Genomic DNA, 18,402 nt, shown 5'->3' on the forward strand with positions numbered 1-18,402 from the left:
AGAGAGAGAGAGGGAGGGAGAAAGAAAGAAAAAGAGAAAATGAGCAGAACTGGATGGTTAGAGGGAGGTGAGCGAGGGGGTGAGGTGAACAGAAGGTGCACCGCTGGGACACTTGGCCCTGCTAATGCCCTCCCCTGTGAACAGAGGGAAAAAAAAAAAAAAAAGCCCCAAAAAAAAAAAGTGATAAGCGCCACACAGCCCCACCGATCAATTACACAGCTGTGTTTGGGTGGGCGAGACAGCGAGGTGCCAACACTGCAGAACAGCAAACTACAAGACTCAACAAAAAGAACTGGGGGGGGGGGTCTGCATACAGAACATGTGAGAACAGAAAAGTAAGAGGACTCGACTGGTGTGAAGGGATAGGATCTGTGTGTGTGTGTGTATGTGTGTGAACACCCACCATTCCGTGCAGAAAACCTGAATCAATAACAGGATGGAGGGATTACAGAGAAGAGGAAGAAAGAAAAAGATGAGAAAGTGAAAAATGAAAAGACAAACAGGCAAGATCTTATTTTTAGCAGACAGACATATTGAGACGAAGACAGACACACACAATACGTTGGTAGGAAAGCAAGGAGACACTAAGATAGCTAGCATCAGCACTGCACCGACAGGCCAGTCCAGGTTACATTCTCTACGCCACCCCTGAGGGTCAAAGAAAAGATGATATGAAAAAGGAAAAGCACCATCCTATTCAGCAATATATATAAATATATAAAACAACTGACAGGAAGTCGAAAAATGAAAGAAACCCACCAACACACACCAAACTAACCAAATAAAATGAGGATTAAAAAGAATGGTAACAGCCAAGCAAAGGACTCCCCAGACTCGAAGGAACTGAACCGTCAACTCTGTGCTGCATAAAACCAGCTGTACTCAAAAAAAGCGTTTAAAAATTATAACAATTTAAGAAAACAAATTAAAAACTTAATTTACATACACACTAAAGAAAAGAAAATAACAATATTTACACAAATTTGGTAAACAAAATCTTAAGGATATAATAAAATTAAAATAAAAAAAAATTTTAAAAAAAGAGAACACAACAAAAACTAAATCCCAGTGACTGGCACGCAGTGGCCCACAAGAGCAACACGCTGCACCCTACGGGGCTCTCCGGATGTCTGCTATAGACATGCACACAGCGGGATGAGGGGGATGGGGAGCAGCTGTAGAGGCCAGAGTGGAGGAGCGTCCAGGGGAGAGACTCCCCACCCACCCACACCTCCGTCACTCGAAGGGAGAGCTTAGAAGATGCGCTTACGCTTCAGGTAGGAGTCGGCGTAGTGGCCCCCCAGGCCCTGGGAGTGCTGGCCCACATAGCCACCCTCGGGACTGGGCTCGGGCGAGGGGATGAGGCGGGAGAAGAGGCGCTTCTGCCCTCCGACTGGAGTCTGGGGTGGGAAAGAGAGAAACCGGCTTAGATGACGGGAAGGAAAACACTACTAACTCAGCACAGACCCATGGGAGAGGGTGAGCACAGATAACAAGTGGTTTATTGGGGAACATCAAAACCGAGATTAGTAAATATCAAAGACTGTTCTCTTAAATCAAGGTACAAGGTCATAGGAACTTATCTAGAACACACCCTGGAGCAGTTTAGAAGCTCAGCATAAGAGAACAAAATGTAAAAAGCACCATTTATATAGACAGTTCTAGGTCCTATTTACGATTAGTCAACATTGGCTAACAAATTCCAACACTACCCCATTATGCAAAAGCGCTCATAACAAACATGCAAAAACCTGGTGGATAACCACATTCGGATTGACTTGACGAGTTTGTAAGCAGTCACAAATGTGACTGCAATTGTTAAGGTTTTGTCCAATCAGCTAACGAAAAGAACCTCAGAAAGATTTTACTATAGAGTATAGACCTCTGGAGCCTGGCCCCAATCCATCCCAAAACAAGACACTAACCGAGGGATGGTGCACAGCTACATTTGGATATATAGCCAAAAGGCAACCATCACATCAAAAAAAAGTGTTCATTTGCTACAGAGTCTATAAAATGTTAAAAACACACTTAAAAAAAGGATCTAATTGCAGTCATTAACAGAAAACAATCAGCAGGCCTGCCGATTAGCATATAAAAGAGGCAGCATTTAATCCAGCGCTGTGCATTCTGAGCACGTGCACTCATCCAGACTGACAGCACTGAACAGGGACAGCAGACAACACTGCTTACCTTCATTTCGCTCCCCGGAGCGGCAGAGTAGAGACTACTGTGGCTTACAGGGGGCATCCCTACAGCCTGGGGGCACAGATAAGAATCAGTTACAACACAGGCAGCACGCAACCTACACTACGAAACACAGGCGAGACGCAGACAGAGTGACCCTTTAAACGCACGCATACTCCCCCTCACACGTCGTTGGTCCTCCCCCACCCTCATAGGCAGGGAGGGAGTGTGCATTTGAGACAGTGTGTGCGCGCGAGAAATATGTCCATGTAATAAAAGGCTACAGATTCATCTCCAAGCTCTGCTGCAGTGTCTTGTGTGTTTTTTTTAAAAAAAATTTTTTTTAATTCAGGCCCTTATGCACTGGCGCTCTTTAAAAGACATCCTGAGCTGAATCAGGTGCATTTTTAACAAGGCCGTAAATAAGCTGTCACAGTTTTTAAGGGGCTTCAAAAAGGGAGCCAGCAGTCCTTCCCTCAGAGCAGTGAGCAGAGGAAATGCTAAGGGTGCAGATTTTGATGAATTTGGGAACACATTTTTATGCAGATGCCTCAGTCTCAGATCAAACAAACTGTGACAGTGACGGCACCTTCTTCCTGCCATTTTAAACAAGCCAAAGCTATACAGCAGCAGAGGCAGCGGAACATTGTCAGCACGTCTCCCTGTCTACTTCCACCTTCTCACACACAGCTTATTCCAGCCATGCTATAAATAGTGAAAGGCCAAAAGCTGCATTCTTGGATGAGTCGGCCTTTGGGAAGCCTGCGGGCTCCTCTGAGCCCATAGCCTCGCTCTTCAGCTCTGGCAGCACATGCAAATCAATGAGCAGCGTCAAATATCCATCATCACCCCAGCCAAGCTGCCACTCAATGCTGCGCATGCCCCGTTAGACTCGGTATGCCAATAGTAATGTAAAAAGGCAAGGATGAGGGAGTTCTGGGGTTTGATCTCCAGTAGTGTAGCGTTAAAGGGCAATATTAGCATAGTGCAGTACTCTGTAGTGTAGCATGTGTTTGTATATGGTATGGTGGTGTATAGTCATGCATGGTGTGCAGTATGGTGGGTTGTAGTCAAGTAGGTGTTAGCATCGTATGCTACGCAGTGTTATACTGTTGCATCATGCTATATGGGGTGTGCGGGGGATAGTAGGCGTTATAAAGCACCGCAGAATGACATAGTGGAGTGAGTAGTGTGGTATAAATCCTACCTTATTGAGCTGGGTGGAGGGGGTGCTTCCTGGAGCCCCAAAGCTGAAAAAGGAGTTGCGGGGAGGGCTGGGGGGGTAGTGATAGGAGGGGAGACGCTCACTGAAGCTGGAGGGGCGAGAAGGCTGCGCACACACACACACAGAAATGGAGATAGGCTCAGACACAGGAGGTTACGGTCACAGACAGAGCAATTAAATATAAATGCCATTCATATTTAAAGGAGACAGCGGCTACAGAGGGAGAGGGCGGCGGAGTGAATTACCTGAACGCCGAACCCTGGTAGCGAAGCTCCATCCAGAGTCTCTGGCTCATACAAGTGAGACAGAGGGTCCTGCAAAGGGAGGCAGAGAGAGAGAAAAGATCAAGTTGGCAGAGATGAATGGATACACTTGCAACTCTAAAATGTGCTATATGGAGGCTTAGCCATTGGAGTCGAGTAAAAGAAATAAAATGGGGGAGGAAAATAAATAATTATACATTTTAAAATGTTGAAAGGCACAGAAAATAAATAATTATAAATAAAAAAAATAAAATAAAAATTTTGAAAAGCACAGAAAATAAGAATTATGGAAGTGCCACAAGCATGACCCTTTATCTTCCAACAGCAGAACATTAAACATTTGGAAGCGGTGGAGGTCCAAACGTAGGGGCCTACACACTGAGCACTGAAACAAGAGGCCCAAAGAGCCAAACACTAATAATCTGTTCATGCCCGAGTGCAAACTGGGCCAAACAAAGCCGGTCATAATCATTATGAAGACACAAATAAGCTTAGTGTACAGCAGGAAAAATAAATCGATCAGTCAATTATTGTTTGGGAAACAAAGAATGTCAGAAAATCGTGAAATCTCAAACAAATATTTGGTTCATTGACAATTACTCAACGATGAAAATATAAGTCAGTTGCAGTCTACCTCAATATTGGGTGCCAATGGGGCTTAAAATTACTTCTCCTTACCTCCTGGCAATCATTCTCAAAAATACATAAACAAAACACCAAACCTGGGAACTCTAATTTGCAACCTGCCAAGAAAACTCCCCATTCCCCTTTTCATCTGCACAGTGAACGGCACAATAACGATGAAACAAACGCTGGCAATCTGGACAATCAAAGGCTTGTATCTGGCAGCCATTTTCACAAATTAGGACACAGAGAAAGAGCTGGAGACGCCCCATGGGGGACTGATTCAAATCAACATGGGGTGCATTACAGTTGAGACGCAAATCAAAAATTATTGGAATACAAGCAGCTGCGGCACTCATCTTCACACTGCAACAATTTGCACACATATTTTCATTTTAAAAATGATAATTTTGGAAAGTGCGACTAGCTCCACTTGCAGAATGACATTCTCCAGTTCAGATTCTATACAGGGATCTTCGTTAACCTGTATGAACATTTGCCCAATGCCTATCCAGCATTTAAATAAAATGTGTTGGCATGTCTGACATGATTTTTGTACCAACCAAGCACTAGCGATCCCATTATATAGGTCACAATTTGAATTTCAAGCACCACAAAGGAAATAACACATGCTACCTCCTGTACAGTCTACCATTTAAACAAGGACTAGAATCCTTAGAACACAGCCATACACAAACCGTACTGAAGCCAGTTCATCACTAGTCTTCCATCATGCATTGAGTCCATGACTTACTATATAATGAATAATACAATATACTGACCAATGATTTCAGAGCACCCGCGTAGTGTTCTATAATCTTTTACCTTTTTAGAGCAGGAGATGAATAAATGGGCATTGAATAAACAGATGGGCTACTCAAGCAAGCAGTAAAGATAATAACCAGATATACACCAATTCAACAACAAAACTCCCTGATATTCAATGACCTCCATGACGGGTGGGAACCCTGGAGATTCCTGGAGGCGAGTGTGTCCTCACCTGGTGCAGGGGCGGGTACTCTGGGGTGTAGGAGTCCTGGTAGCGCAGGTTGAAGCTGGAGTGGAGGGTGTGGCCCGTGCGCTGGCTGGACGCGCTGCCTAACGTGGGCCTCTTCCTGTAGGCGTGACTGTAGGGGTGGGGCCTGCTGCTGGAGGCTGGGGAGAGGGAGAGAGGGGGGGAGAGGGAGAGAGGGGGGGAGAGGGAGAGAGGGGGGGAGAGAGAGAGAGGGGGGGAGAGAGAGAGAGAAAATGCATTTTAGTCATCGCCTGAATCAGCAGACTACACAGACCATCCGTCCTCATTTTTGAGCAAATTGAGCAGGTGGCGCTGGGTGAAGTGATCAGCATGAGGCTCACACAGATATAGAAGCCCAAGCCCAGCAGGACAGAGACTTACCAGCAGAGGGGAAAACGTTGGGGTTGTTCAGGAATGGATTGTGGGATACCCCCACCTCTTTGGGAGGCGCTCCTAACAGTGACTGGGGATTGGGAAAGCAGTAACAGACAGGTTAGCTTACAACCATTATACCTTTTTTTTTTTTTTTTTTTTAAACAAAGTACTTCACTGAAATCGATGCATGGTGCCTTTTGATACATCCTTTGCAAACATGCACTGAACTTCTCCGCAGCATCAGATCACACACTATGAGTTAATTGCATCTACTAGCCTCAACGTGGCTTAGGGCGTCATTTCAGGTTTCAGCGCTGCAGTGCCGACACCGGCACACTGCTGTATCGACAAAACGGTGAACGAGCGGAAATGTCACAAGCTCTTGACCTCGTCCGTGACTAGACTGTGACTAGACCGTTAAATGGCAACAGAAATGCCAGGAAAAGTATGACTGATGACACTTACAGCCTCCGTACCTCTCGCAACTACATCTTCCGCATTTAACAGCTGTAGCGCAAAAAGGACGAGAATAAATAAATGGCTGAAGATAAACAAATGACTGCTCAGGTTTGGGTCTCCAGGCTGCTTATCCCTTCTTATGGCGAGACACTACAGGTGAATAGGGTAAAATTTTAAAGGGACACCAGGCAACGTTTTTGTGTTAATTAATCATCTTCGTAAGTCGGTATATGGTTAAATGACTCATTACGGGGCGAATGAAGGCTCTCTCGCCCGCCCCTACTGCCTGTAGGAAGAATATCCCACTTGCAAGTTTGGTGTATCCTACCCGCCGACCGAAGCAGGATCAGTTTACAGCACAGAGGCAGGCTAACGAAACGCTAGAGATTGTTGCAAACGTGTGTATAATGGCAGAGCCGGCGAAGAGGCAACGAAAACCCTTGACCGGAAGACGCAAAGAAAAGGAAAAGAACTTGAGGCCGAGCGAGGTGGAGTTTCGTAAAGAAAAAGCATCATGCTTGCCTGGTGTCCCTTTAAAATAATAGACATCACCATGAAACTTGGTCAGTTGATCACTTACAGAAGTATGAACAAAAAATGTATAACAAGTTTTTAAAAATTTAATGTTTAATTATGCAAATTAGGCACTCATTAAAAATGCACGATTTTGCATATATTTTCAGTAGGTAGATCTGAACATGATAAAGCCAGGTACAAAATTCTTTTTTATTTTATTTACACAAGATGAAAATAAAATTAGAGGGATTTCAGGATATCTGCTTTCATTACCTAAGAAATCAAAATATACTGTCCATAGCCTTAATTTTTTTTCTTTTTTTTGATTTTTGCCATATTTCTTTGATTAAAATGTAACATAAATCAGGCCAAGAATGAGGTTATTAACAAATCCCTCTGTAAATATCTTCAGAAAGTGTATAACTGGTGCTATAGGTTCTACATAGGCTGAGATGTTTCTACTGGAAAATGAGAACTCAATTTGAGAAAACAGCCTTGGAGATTCTGTTCTCAGCCTACACTCGCCTTTGAACTTTCGCGATTGGTTGCGGATACAAATGAAGTGTCCATATTTGGATTGCACAACGTCATGCAGGAAAAACAGGGCTTTCCAACGGTACTACACATGATATGTTTCGTATCACGGTCGCGGTAGAGCATAAAACGTTAGAAGGCCAACTTCTGGTGAATTTAGGAGAAATATACAGGCGCGAGTAGACAAAATGTAATGAAATAAACACCTAAATGTGTAAGTCAGACTTTGTTGTAGTAGTGTGAAAGAATAGATGCTAAGGTAGCAAATTAGCCCAAAATCTCGAAATTGACAAGTGCATGAAAAAACGATGTTTTCACCTGCCGTGTCTTGCCTAAAGCAGAAGAACCAACTTATGGCCTCCTTACACGAAACAACTTTGACAAGATTTGGCAAAGATTCTTGAAAGATTGGAGTCTTGAGTAAAGCTTGAATGGGGGGCATTCGTTAAAAGACTACAATCTTTCAAGGCTCTTTCCCAAATCTTGTCAAAGTGTAAGGTGGCCATAATAGGTGAAACCAGCAGAGTCCCTTCTGAGCACACAAAGACAAAGTGCATCACTAGGTGGGTTTACATGGTCGTTTGAGTCATTCCGATTAAGCTGTTCCAAATGAACACCACGTGCCATCTGTTTAGAACCTTAGGCCTGAATAGCCGTGGCTGCTTTGCTTTTGCTTGAGAAGCCACAGTGGGCGACCTGATTGAGCATATACATGGCTGTTCAATCGGAATAAGAACGGAATACACCACCTCCTACATTCCGATTAAATTTCTATTAGGATCAGCAGTTTTATTCCGATGAAGGGGTTTAGAATCGGAATAAAAATGACAACCAGAGTGTCCACGTAAACCCACCTAGTGATCATACTTTCCATATAATAAAGTCTTCCTCATTTCCTAATTTTGCTCATTGCACAGGTGTCTTACCCCGGGTATGGCAGGTGCCTCAGCTCCAAGCACGCCTCCCAGGAGCGGCATGGGCAGGCCCTGCAGAGCTGGGGAGGGGGTGGAGGGGAAGCTACAGGGGGGGGTGGGAGACTCCTGCTCACGGCCCAGCGGACGAGAGGGGGGCTTGATGGGGCCTGGGGCCTCCGCTGGTAGCGTCAGCCCTGGAACCATTCCGCCTGGATACAGAGAACACAAAGAACGCACACACACACAAAAAGGCCATGAGACAGTGTGAGTCATCAAGTAGCCAAAACAATCTGCTGAAGTCCTGTGGGGCCATTGGCAGGTGCTAAAGCTCATCCATACTCCAGCAAGGCGGAGCAGATGTGCGGTACGCAGGAGTTTGGAAGATAACCTTTCAGCCGCCCGGTAATGAAGGCCATAGAGACCTGGCGACGGCGCCCACAGACAGATCAATGCCTTTAATGAGAGTCAATGCCACAGGAGCACAGCACTGGCAACAGCACTGAACACTGCAGAGTTCTGACGAGCCGGCCCAGAATGCAACGCACACAGGGACTCACCTTGAGGTAGATCTCCCAGCATGGTGACGCCCTGCTGGAGGGCATGAGGGCCCAGAGGGTTCTCGCCCAGGAGTCCGGCCTGTCGGGGAAGGACGAGAGACGACTGCGTTAGTCATGCCACGCCAAGTCGTGTGGTGGTCACCAACACGGGCACACACGTACACAGACACACACGTCAGTTGACTTACCTCTCCAGTTCAAGTCAACCCATTAAATCACATCTTAACTTACCACATAGTTACCTTGTTACTGAATATTCAGAGCGGTGTGAAGATTAAGAAAAATGAACACGGCATTACAAAGAGCAAACAGGGAGAGGGAAATGAGGACGAAGATCAGTAGAAGAGTGTTTGGGAAAAGTTTGACAGGAGTCACATCAGAGCCAAGGGGTTTCAGCAAAGTAGCTCTAGAACTACAAAAGCCACACACACACACACACACACACACACACACACACACACACACAAAATTGGTCACTCACACAGGGAAGAAGGCGGCTGTCTTTACTGTGCAGGACCTGTGCCCAGAGAAGAGGGTTTCCCAAAAAAGCTTGCTGACAGGGAAGAGGAGAGAGGGAGAGATGAGGGGGAGGAGCGACACCAGGCATGGAGAGCGGAGGTGTAAGGAGAGGGGAGGACGCTGTGAGAGGGACGGACAGCACGTGGTGGACACGAGGGAACGGTACCTGTTGGACTTGGGCCTGGTTCTGAAGCAGCAACTGCAGGAGGGCAGCGGAGAGGGCAGGGTTGCCCAGCAGGGGCATGGTGGGAGCAGCACCCAACAGACCTGCAGAGACACGAGGGTCAGTCACAACAACAACAACAATTATGTCTCACTGTACTTGTATAGCGCTTTATCAAAGCTTTTTCCAATAAAGGGGGGGGTGCTCACTAACTAGCCTGGTCCAACCAGACTCTTGTACATTTCATAATGTAGAGAGTCTGGCCACTTTCTATTGCCTTCCTTGCTTAAAGGCAAGTACTCTGTTGAAGTTTAAAACTATTGGATCTGCCCAGAGCCACTCTGGATCTGCCATAACCAATCGCTAATGTTTGGTCGTGACGTATGCCTGGCTCAAACTAGAGCACGACCTCAACGTCATTGTTCTCAGCCACTCCCTCTGTTCGCTGATTGAACCTGCAGATTTTTGCAGGAGAAAACCTGCAAATATACCGCAGACCCAGACGACGTACTGAAGAGAAATGAAAATGAGCGGTAGTACGTAGGAGGGCGGAGCCAGGCTACTCACTAACCACCACCTGGGTGATGCACGACAGCCATTATGTGCCAGAACTCTCCACACACCAGCTTGAGGAGGAGTGTGGGGCAGGGTTTGGAGGAAGATGGATGGATGAATAAAACAAAAGAATGAGAGGCAGATGAAGAATAACAGAAAATGAGGGAATAAAATGGAGGAAGAGAGAATGGAGGGAGACACGCAGAAAAGGAGGAAAGAGTGGAGTGAAAGGGGAGAATGTAAAGGAGGAAAAGAGAGGAGAAAAGAACAGAGGGAGATGGGGAAATGAGTGAGAACAAGAATGACCTCAGCTGCTGATGTGTTCTGTTCTGTGTTATCCCTCTACCCTGCGGTTGGGTATTTTGTGTGTGTGTGTGTGTGTGTGTGTGTGTGTATGCCAGAGAGGCGGAACCATCTCCTCTGACAGCTTCAGACAAGCATGCTAATTGAGCGTCCACCCCGGGTGGTGATGAGTAACGACCGTGCTGCAGCATGGTGTGGGGGAGTGTGTGTGTGTGTGTGAGGGCTGCCCTACCCTGCACATCAGTGTAGCGTTGTGTGAGTGTATGCACGCCTGCACGCCTCTCTGAAGTAGTGTCGTATGGTGTGTGTGCACACGTACATCTCCCCACACAGTAGTGCTGTCAGTGTGTGTATGTGCGTTGCACTGCAAATTAATAAAGTGTAGAGAGTGTGTGTGTGTGTGTGTGTGTGCCGTCCTCACCCTGCTTGCGGCCCTGGGCCAGAGGCGTCAGAAGCATCTTGAGTGTGGCGGGGTTGCTGAGGCCAGTGAGGATCTGCATGGCTGTGGGCTCCGGCAGAAGCCCCTTCCCACGGTTCAGAGCCTGAGATCATAAACACACACAGCACAAGCTTCAGACAGCTTAGAAACACGCAGAGAGAGAGAGAGAGAGAGAGAGAGAGAGAGAGAGAGAGGGAGCAAGAGAGAGAGAGGAAGCAAGAGAGAGAGAGGAAGCAAGAGAGAGAGGAAGCAAGAGAGAGAGAGAGAGAGAGAGAGAGAGAGGGAGCGAGAGAGAGGGAGAGAGAGAGCGAGAGAGAGAGAGAGAGAGAGAGCGAGAGAGAGAGCCACACGGACACACACAGAGAGAGCAAGAGGGACACGCACAGCATGAGCGTTCCCTTCCTCAAGCTGGAAACACAACAAACAAGCTGCTGGACAGGCCGCACACTGCTTTTTTAGACCACATAAAACTAACACAGGAAATCAGATGCTACACTGGGTTGTTGGTAAGAGCCAATACAAGGCAAGTGGGTGGAGGATATGGTCTTTAAAATGGAGCATGTTTGTCATGAACTGTGTAAACATGTTGTCTGGAGAAGATAAAACCTTGACACACATTTGTTTATGCTGTTGAAAAGGTCAAGGGTATAAACAAGCTTTAATATGGCCCACCAAAGTAAGGGAGGCGTTTTGTAGAGGCAAAACTGACCACAGTAAGACTTGTTTTTGCGGAGCGGGGGTATGGGGGTTAGTTGCCGGAGCAGTTAATATTAGGGGTGTGCGAGAGGATTGATGGGGTGTACCATGGTCTGGGCTGCAATGAGGGCAGCCAGCATGCTCCTGCCTGGCGGTCCTGGGGCGCAGAAGGAGACGCGAATGTGGGCGCCGCCCAGTGCTCGGCCGTCCGCCACCCGCTGCACTTCCTCGGCCATCTCTGGTGTGGAGAACTCGAGCACGGCGAAGCGCCGGAAACTCCCGTCCTGGCCCTGGGCGAGCTGCAGTGAAGATAAAGGCAAAACTAATGAGTTAATTAACATAGGAGCGTGTTAATCAGATTACGCTGCTCATCCCTCCCTACACCCACCCGCCAACCAACGCAGCGATGCATCACAAAGTCAGCAGTCATAGCCTACATTTCAAACCAGCAGAGTCAGCTTTTAAAGCCTCTCTAAGGCAACACAATGTCAGTTTGAGGGCAGAGACTCAAAGAGCTGCACTTGAGCATTTCAGTGAACACGGCGAACAAAGTGGCTTCCCCAGCGAAAACCACGAGGGTGGAGCTCACAGAGACTCACTGCCTACCGTCTCTTCTGTGTGCTGTTGGCTTTCAAAGGAGTCTCCAGCCCCGCTGGCTAGTTACTCAAGAGGAGCCCTGTGGAGGGGTGGACCAGGGCCCCCTTGACAGAGACAAATCCTACTCATTTAAGAGGCAATCGGCTGTGAGCGGATCGAACAAACCCCCATAAAACCAACTCCACTCTTCCACCCCACTGCCCATTGTGCACTCATGACCTTCCAACTGTGTGCCTGTGCGTGCGTGTGTGTGTCATGACAAAGACAGAGGGGCTACCACATAGAACAATGCCTAATACTGCCTCTACTGAAACGACACACTATCTGCAGCAGGTGTGTGTGTGTGTGTGTATGTTTAACATATGAAAAAACCCGAGTACGCTGCTCTCTCCCATTCCAGAAAGCCCTGCAGGGCCAGAGGCCAGCTGACGGACGGCACCTGGGAGAGTCAGGTGGTCATCGCCATAGAAACCAGCAGCGCACATCGCTATAGAAACACTGAGTGACCCGCCAGGGGGAAACGAGAGAGAGAGAGAGAGAGAGAGAGAGAGAGAGAGAGAGAGAGAGAGAGAGAGAGAGAGAGAGAGAGAGAGAGAGAGAGAGAGAGAGAGAGAGAGAGAGAGAGAGAGAGAGAGAGAGAGAGAGAGAGAGAGAGAGAGAGGAGAGAGAAAATGCAAAAAGCAGGACAAAGGTGAGTGCCCGAGGAGAACCGAATCTCCATCTATGCACAAAATGGCTGGAACGAGTTCAGAGCAGCAATCAAAAATGTACAGCAAGAGAGGGCTCATTATACATTTTGCCACAAGTGACTTTTTTTTACTTTAATCACAGAGGCAGAAAGACATCTGAGCCTAATTACAAAAGAGCAATCTGACTGAGGCGGTCAAAAACATTCCCTTCACTAGGCTGAGCATGATTAGCCTTGCATGCTATAATTCTTCTTTTTTTTTAAATCACCATTGTTTAAAGCCACAGGCGAATCAGTACTGCGCTGGCTTATATGGGTCTTTCATGTTCAAGCTTCTATGTTTTTAAACTTGATCTTAATAGCATGGCCCATCGTCATAATTTAATGTAAAACATTCCAAAAAAAACATAAATAACAGTCTTCAAACAGTTCATGCTCAAAACTGAGACTATATAAAATGAAGTCGACAGATTAGTAAATCTATGTAAAAATACAAAGCGCACATTTTTCAAAGGGCGTTTCGCTTGGACACATCCAAATTGGCGTTGATTAGGTTTCAGAAGCTTTTAAATGTCAAGTCATCTGTGATTAAATGACATGAAAATGTATAAACTTACGGATGTTCAAGAGAGAATAACATAGTAACCTAGTGGGAATTCAGATTTCTTTATAAATAGGAGCAATCCACACAAATAATTTAGGAAAATACGTTTTGTGAAACGATCAAATTACTTTCAACTTTTTTGACAGTTTGGTGACATCTCCTGCTCACGTTCATACATTTCTCAAGATTGCCAATTGCAATGAGACTAAATCATTGCAGAGGAGTTGCAGCAGTGTGAATTAAACTTTGTCAGTTGTTGCAAGCCGTTTCAAAAAATTTGACATGTCAAATCACTGTCGAGAGGTTCTAGAACACTTATATCTCAAAAGTATTTATGATGTGACACCACTCAGTCAGTCCAGCAGAGGTGTCAGGTCAGAGTTCTGGTCAAAGGACAGGCAGGAAGTGTTTACCTATTCTAGCTATTTGTATCTTATTAAAACATGTGCAATATAAATAAACGCTTACTTTACAGACTTTTACTTTACCCAATTCTTGTCAGGAAATTCTTAAGATTTAAAGAATACCCATGCCTGCACATCTGTCAAAACGGGTATGCTAACGTCACAAAAACAAATGTTATACCACAGACTGTTGGCCAGCTTTGTTGGTTAACTTTGCTGGCTAACAAGCCAGCTAGCAAGTTCAACTGGCTACAAGTTGAGCTATGATAGAAACATGGGTGCTGTTGAGAGTTATTGCACCGGTGTGAACTTTTAAAATATATGATGTTGCACCAAGTTGCTAGAGCATTTTACAACATTGCAGCTAGACTCATCGCAAGTCTTCGGTATAAATTGGCCTTTAAAAATGTTAACCAGAAAAATTTGATCCATGTTGTGCAAGTATTGCATGTGCACCCAAAGGACATTAGCACCTAGGGCAGTTGGCTTCTCCTATGCAGTTTGATCGAGGTAGTGTGCACACAAGACACTACACACTGTTGTTCCAAGTGACTTACAATATAGACACAACACCTCTCTGCTCTCCCTGTTGCTCCCCAAGTTACTAGCATTAGAATCAAGACAAGTCAGACTGTCGCTAGTGATGCAGGACAAACATTCACAAATGCATCTAAAAAAAGGTCAATATCCTAGAAAAGAAAAGTGAAATAGTTCAAGCCTTTTTTTAATTTTTATCTTGATGATTACGGTTTACAGCTCATGGAAATCAAAAATCCAGTATCTCAATATTGGAATAAAGAATTTATAATACAGAAATGTTCACCTGAGAAGAGCTCTTATCAGCTAACTGAGTCAAAACACTGGCAATGGTTTTAAATATCTCAGTCTGGGCAGGGCAATGGACTTTCCTGTGATATTCTAATTTCCGGAGATGCACCAGTATGTGGGGGGCTGGGCAGCTCTGAGTGCTGTGGCCCAATCACCTCTACAACCTAACCCAAGATTTCACCAACTAGTGATTATTCAAAGGGACTCCCTCTGCTTGGATTAGTAGACCAAAGTAGACCCTCCCCCAATCTCCCACCCAATCAATCCCACCTCATGGCCCTACGCACCTGGCAGAAGATGGGCGCGTGCGTATCAGCCAGTGCCGCCAGCAGGTCCTGAGCACTGACCAGGCTGGGGGGCAGCCGGTCGACGCAGAGGCAGCGCGAGTGCAGCATGGGGAAGGTGAGCGAGCCCACCTCGGTCCAGTGCACATAGAGCATGCGTGAGCCCAGCTGCTTGCCCAGCAGCTCCGACTTGGCACGCGCAGCCGAGTCCTTCTTCATGTACTCCACGAAGCCGTAGCCCTTGGAGTGGCCCGTGACTGCGCTGTGCACCAGGAAGCAGCGCTCCAGGTTGCCGAAGGGACGCACCAGCTCCTCAAACTGCTGCTGGCTGAAGGCGCGAGGCAGGTTGGCGATGCACAGCAGCGCGTCCGTGGGCTGCAGCTGCACCGAAATCTCACGCTCACGCAGCACGTGCTGGTGGAACTCTCCAATGGCATGCTGGGCCTGCTCACCGTTGAGCAAGGTGACGAAAGCTGTGGAGGCAGGAACAGAGACAGAGACAAAGACACTTTGACTTTACAGCACCTTACTGGCACCAAAAGATGCTGACCTAAAATAATCTTTACTGGCAGATTTTGGTTTACTGATATTTGATGCCAAAAGACATTAAAATGTATAACAACTATACAAATTGATAAAAGAGGGAGAGGGGGAGGGAGAGAGATCACAAGCAAGCGAGAGAACAAGAGAAAAGATGCTTGAAGATGTCAGTGGGACAAGACGGACAAGGTCACTGGCCACAGCCAACAGTTAATAATTCCTCATTTTCATGGTCTACGGGCTTTTAAATAATGCACTAATGCCTGGCACTTAATGGATAGTTTCTGAATGACGTCCTTCACAGGGTTGGAACAACAATTTGTTGCGACTAACTCATGCATACTCAACCATGCCAAGCTGGATTTCCCCATCATTAATAAGAATCATAATTAATTGAATATATGCAGTGAATGTGGAAATTCTCACACCTAACACTAAAATGCACTTTTAGCAGCAGGGTCAAATAAAGCAGTTAAAGTGATTGAAAGAGATTGGGTAGTTTTTTCCTTACAGATTACAGACTAATTCTTAAAGTGTCTACAGCAAGCGAGTCAGGTGCTAATATGGCTAATTTGAAAACAGAGCAAATGAATTGAATCAAACTTAAACCTGCTTTTAGATTAAGTGCGGAAAATCAGGCAACGCAAATAAGAGGGGGAAAAAAACAAAAACATACCTGTGCCCTTATACTTATCGACAAAGCAGTACTTCAGGTCATAACTGCTCAGCAGGTCATGCACCTCCTGCAAAAAAACACCATAATATCATTCATCAACATCATGCAATCATTCTTTCTAAAGGGGAAGGCACAAAGGAACTACATTCTTAGTGAATATTGGTGCACAGCTAAATGGATTGGAATAGATATGCAATCCATGCAAGAAGGGGGATTTAATTCACAGAGTAATTTCAGAGAGTTCACAAAAAGACATCTTAGCCAGAAAGGCTCCATCACTGTGAAACATATTTCCAGAACGTTCATTTGCACCAGGTGAATGGCTATGGTTTTGTTCCTGCGCCTTCAACCCCTTTGTCATCCTCACAGCTCCGTCCCCATCTGGAACTCCCAATGTGCGTCCATACAAACAATACCATGTGCACGCAACACAGTTCACCACAGGTCAGGCATATTCCTAAAATAAATAGTCATTCAGTGCCTATCTTTAGAGGGGTACACAAAACGATATCCACTACAACGAAACTGCAGTGTTCAATTATCGTTAGTTATTTAGTTATTCATGTTAACTTATCTTTTCCTTCCAAACAACCCCTGCTAAAAATGGTAAATGGCGCCCCTCTTGTGGACACCTCACAGTAACCGGGTGCAAACCTTCATCCAGAAAATTACAAGCATACTTTACCATCTTTTTTCAAGATGATAATCGTTTAACGAAGGTAACACTGTTTAACTTGAAAGGTTTTCAACTGGACGGCCATTCATTACTGGCAAGGTCGCCATTTGACAATCACAATTTGTTCAAGAGGTCACACGGGTCATTTAGATCAACCATGCCAGATTCAACCACAATGTTAGTCCATTCATTCAAACAGCCAATGTTGACAGTGTAAGATGTGCCTCAAAAAGTAACGTTTAGGTTTTTAATTTTAAAGTAGAAGATAATGCCCATGCACACGCACTAGACTACAGACAAATCTTGTTAATTATTAATTACACGCTTCTTTGGTTAGTTAAGTCATCCTGTCAAACTAACGGAAAGCGTGTTCAAAATCTGATTGCCAGCAAGGAACCTGCAAATTACAGGCCAAACCCAGCTACTTTCACGTTGGGGTAGTTTAGCAATAACGTTATACTAGTAGCAATTATTTACACGGCCCACCAGCATTTCACGACAGCTCAATTGCGAAGTAGAAAAACGTAGGTTATACACTAATTGTAACAAAGTTTAGACATATGATTCCCTGGAGTTAACCACCTCTCTTCGTTGGTCACGTTACCTAATTAATTATTTCAGTAATTAATTACTAATCTGTTAAATTAGATGTAAAACTACAAATTCAAATCATGATGCCTCGATTAAGTTAGCCTACTTGATAGTTACAATTGCTAGCCAGGCAATTAGCACGCTAACCATACAATGAATGGGATTGCCAGGCTGATGGTTTGAGCATAAGTTATACATGGCGCACTAACGTTAGTGGCAAGTCCTAATTAATGTTACAGCTGGCTAAAAACTAACAAAGTAGGTTTCGGCACTTTCGAGTCACAGACTTAAGTTTTACATCACATCAAGTTGACATACATACTAACAGTTACAGTAACAAGTAACGTAAACTTCAAATTAACGTTAACACTACATTCAACAAAAACCTCCTAGCTAGAACTAGACAGCACCAGGCCACCCAGTCAAATTTACTAACGTTAGAGAACACCTGCTAACGTTAACCGCAGGTGGTATATTAGCTACAACGGTGGCAGATAAGGGCACCGAAAGCCCACGGGTCGACCAACAAATCTGCATAGCAAGCAAACTTGTAGCAGTGACTTAACGTTTACAGCTAAATAGCTATAGCTAACGTGGTCATACTTGGTGGCTGGGTAGCCAGCCAGAATGTTCGACAACTAACGTTACGTTAGCGAATGGCTAACGTTAGCCTAGCTAGCCGAGTTATCACTGACGTTATTTGATAAACCGAGAGAGAAGAGACAATTACCTGATTGGTTATATCGGAAGGAAGATTTTTAATGATGATCTTCCGACGATTGTAAAACTCTTTTCGAGTCCTCTCGAGTCTGCTCTCAATCTCTTCAGGATTCAAAACAGGCAACTCATCGTCAACTCTCCTTTGGCATTCACTACCCCTAGGTGCCGTTTCATCAGTAGTCTCAGCATCTGGATCCCTTCTCTCTCCCAAAACCCATTCCTCCTGTTCTACAACAGTACCGTAGTTTTCATACAACGTTAGTGGACGGGAACCACAATTTTGCCCGGCATAGGGTTTTTCATCTCTGGCAGCTGCGCTAACGGACACCGCGGCCGCCATCGCTTGTGCTGGGAAGTTTTTGCTCGAACAAGCACTAGCAGTTCAGAGCAGTTTAAACAATACACACATGGGCGCAACTCGGTCGCTCATTGGACGAGAGGATGATGCCT

The 18,402-nt window shown here is 45.5% G+C and overlaps 1 protein-coding gene across 1 annotated transcript; it reads right to left on the reverse strand.

Moving 5' to 3' along the window:
• Positions 1–1,074: 1,074 nt before the first annotated feature.
• raver1 (ribonucleoprotein, PTB-binding 1) lies at positions 1,075–18,292 on the reverse strand. Its single transcript, XM_076267167.1, has 14 exons — positions 17,963–18,292; positions 15,966–16,032; positions 14,753–15,222; positions 11,452–11,643; positions 10,631–10,751; positions 9,355–9,455; positions 8,670–8,748; positions 8,125–8,321; positions 5,696–5,777; positions 5,300–5,454; positions 3,658–3,726; positions 3,395–3,517; positions 2,194–2,259; positions 1,075–1,400 (listed from the first exon to the last, which is right to left on the reverse strand). The coding sequence occupies exons 1-14, from the start codon at positions 18,290–18,292 to the stop codon at positions 1,254–1,256; spliced, it is 2,199 nt and encodes a 732-aa protein (XP_076123282.1). The 3' UTR covers positions 1,075–1,253.
• Positions 18,293–18,402: the final 110 nt, after the last annotated feature.

This window comes from Alosa pseudoharengus, unplaced genomic scaffold (genome assembly GCF_046254945.1).
Source record: "Alosa pseudoharengus isolate Yale_2024_CS ecotype anadromous, Long Island Sound unplaced genomic scaffold, YU_APseudo_1.1 YU_APseudo_1.1_scf_4, whole genome shotgun sequence".
NCBI lineage: Eukaryota > Metazoa > Chordata > Actinopteri > Clupeiformes > Clupeidae > Alosa > Alosa pseudoharengus.

Excerpts from the sequence above, each read along its gene's own strand:
- raver1 (XM_076267167.1), bottom strand. The coding sequence starts at position 18,292 with ATGGCGGCCGCGGTGTCCGTTAGCGCAGCTGCCAGAGATGAAAAACCC. Across the intron at positions 11,644-14,752 it reads ACGCGCCCATCTTCTGCCAG|CTCGCCCAGGGCCAGGACGG; the intron begins GTGCGTAGGGCC and ends TCTTCACTGCAG. Across the intron at positions 10,752-11,451 it reads TCATTGCAGCCCAGACCATG|GCTCTGAACCGTGGGAAGGG; the intron begins GTACACCCCATC and ends TTATGATCTCAG.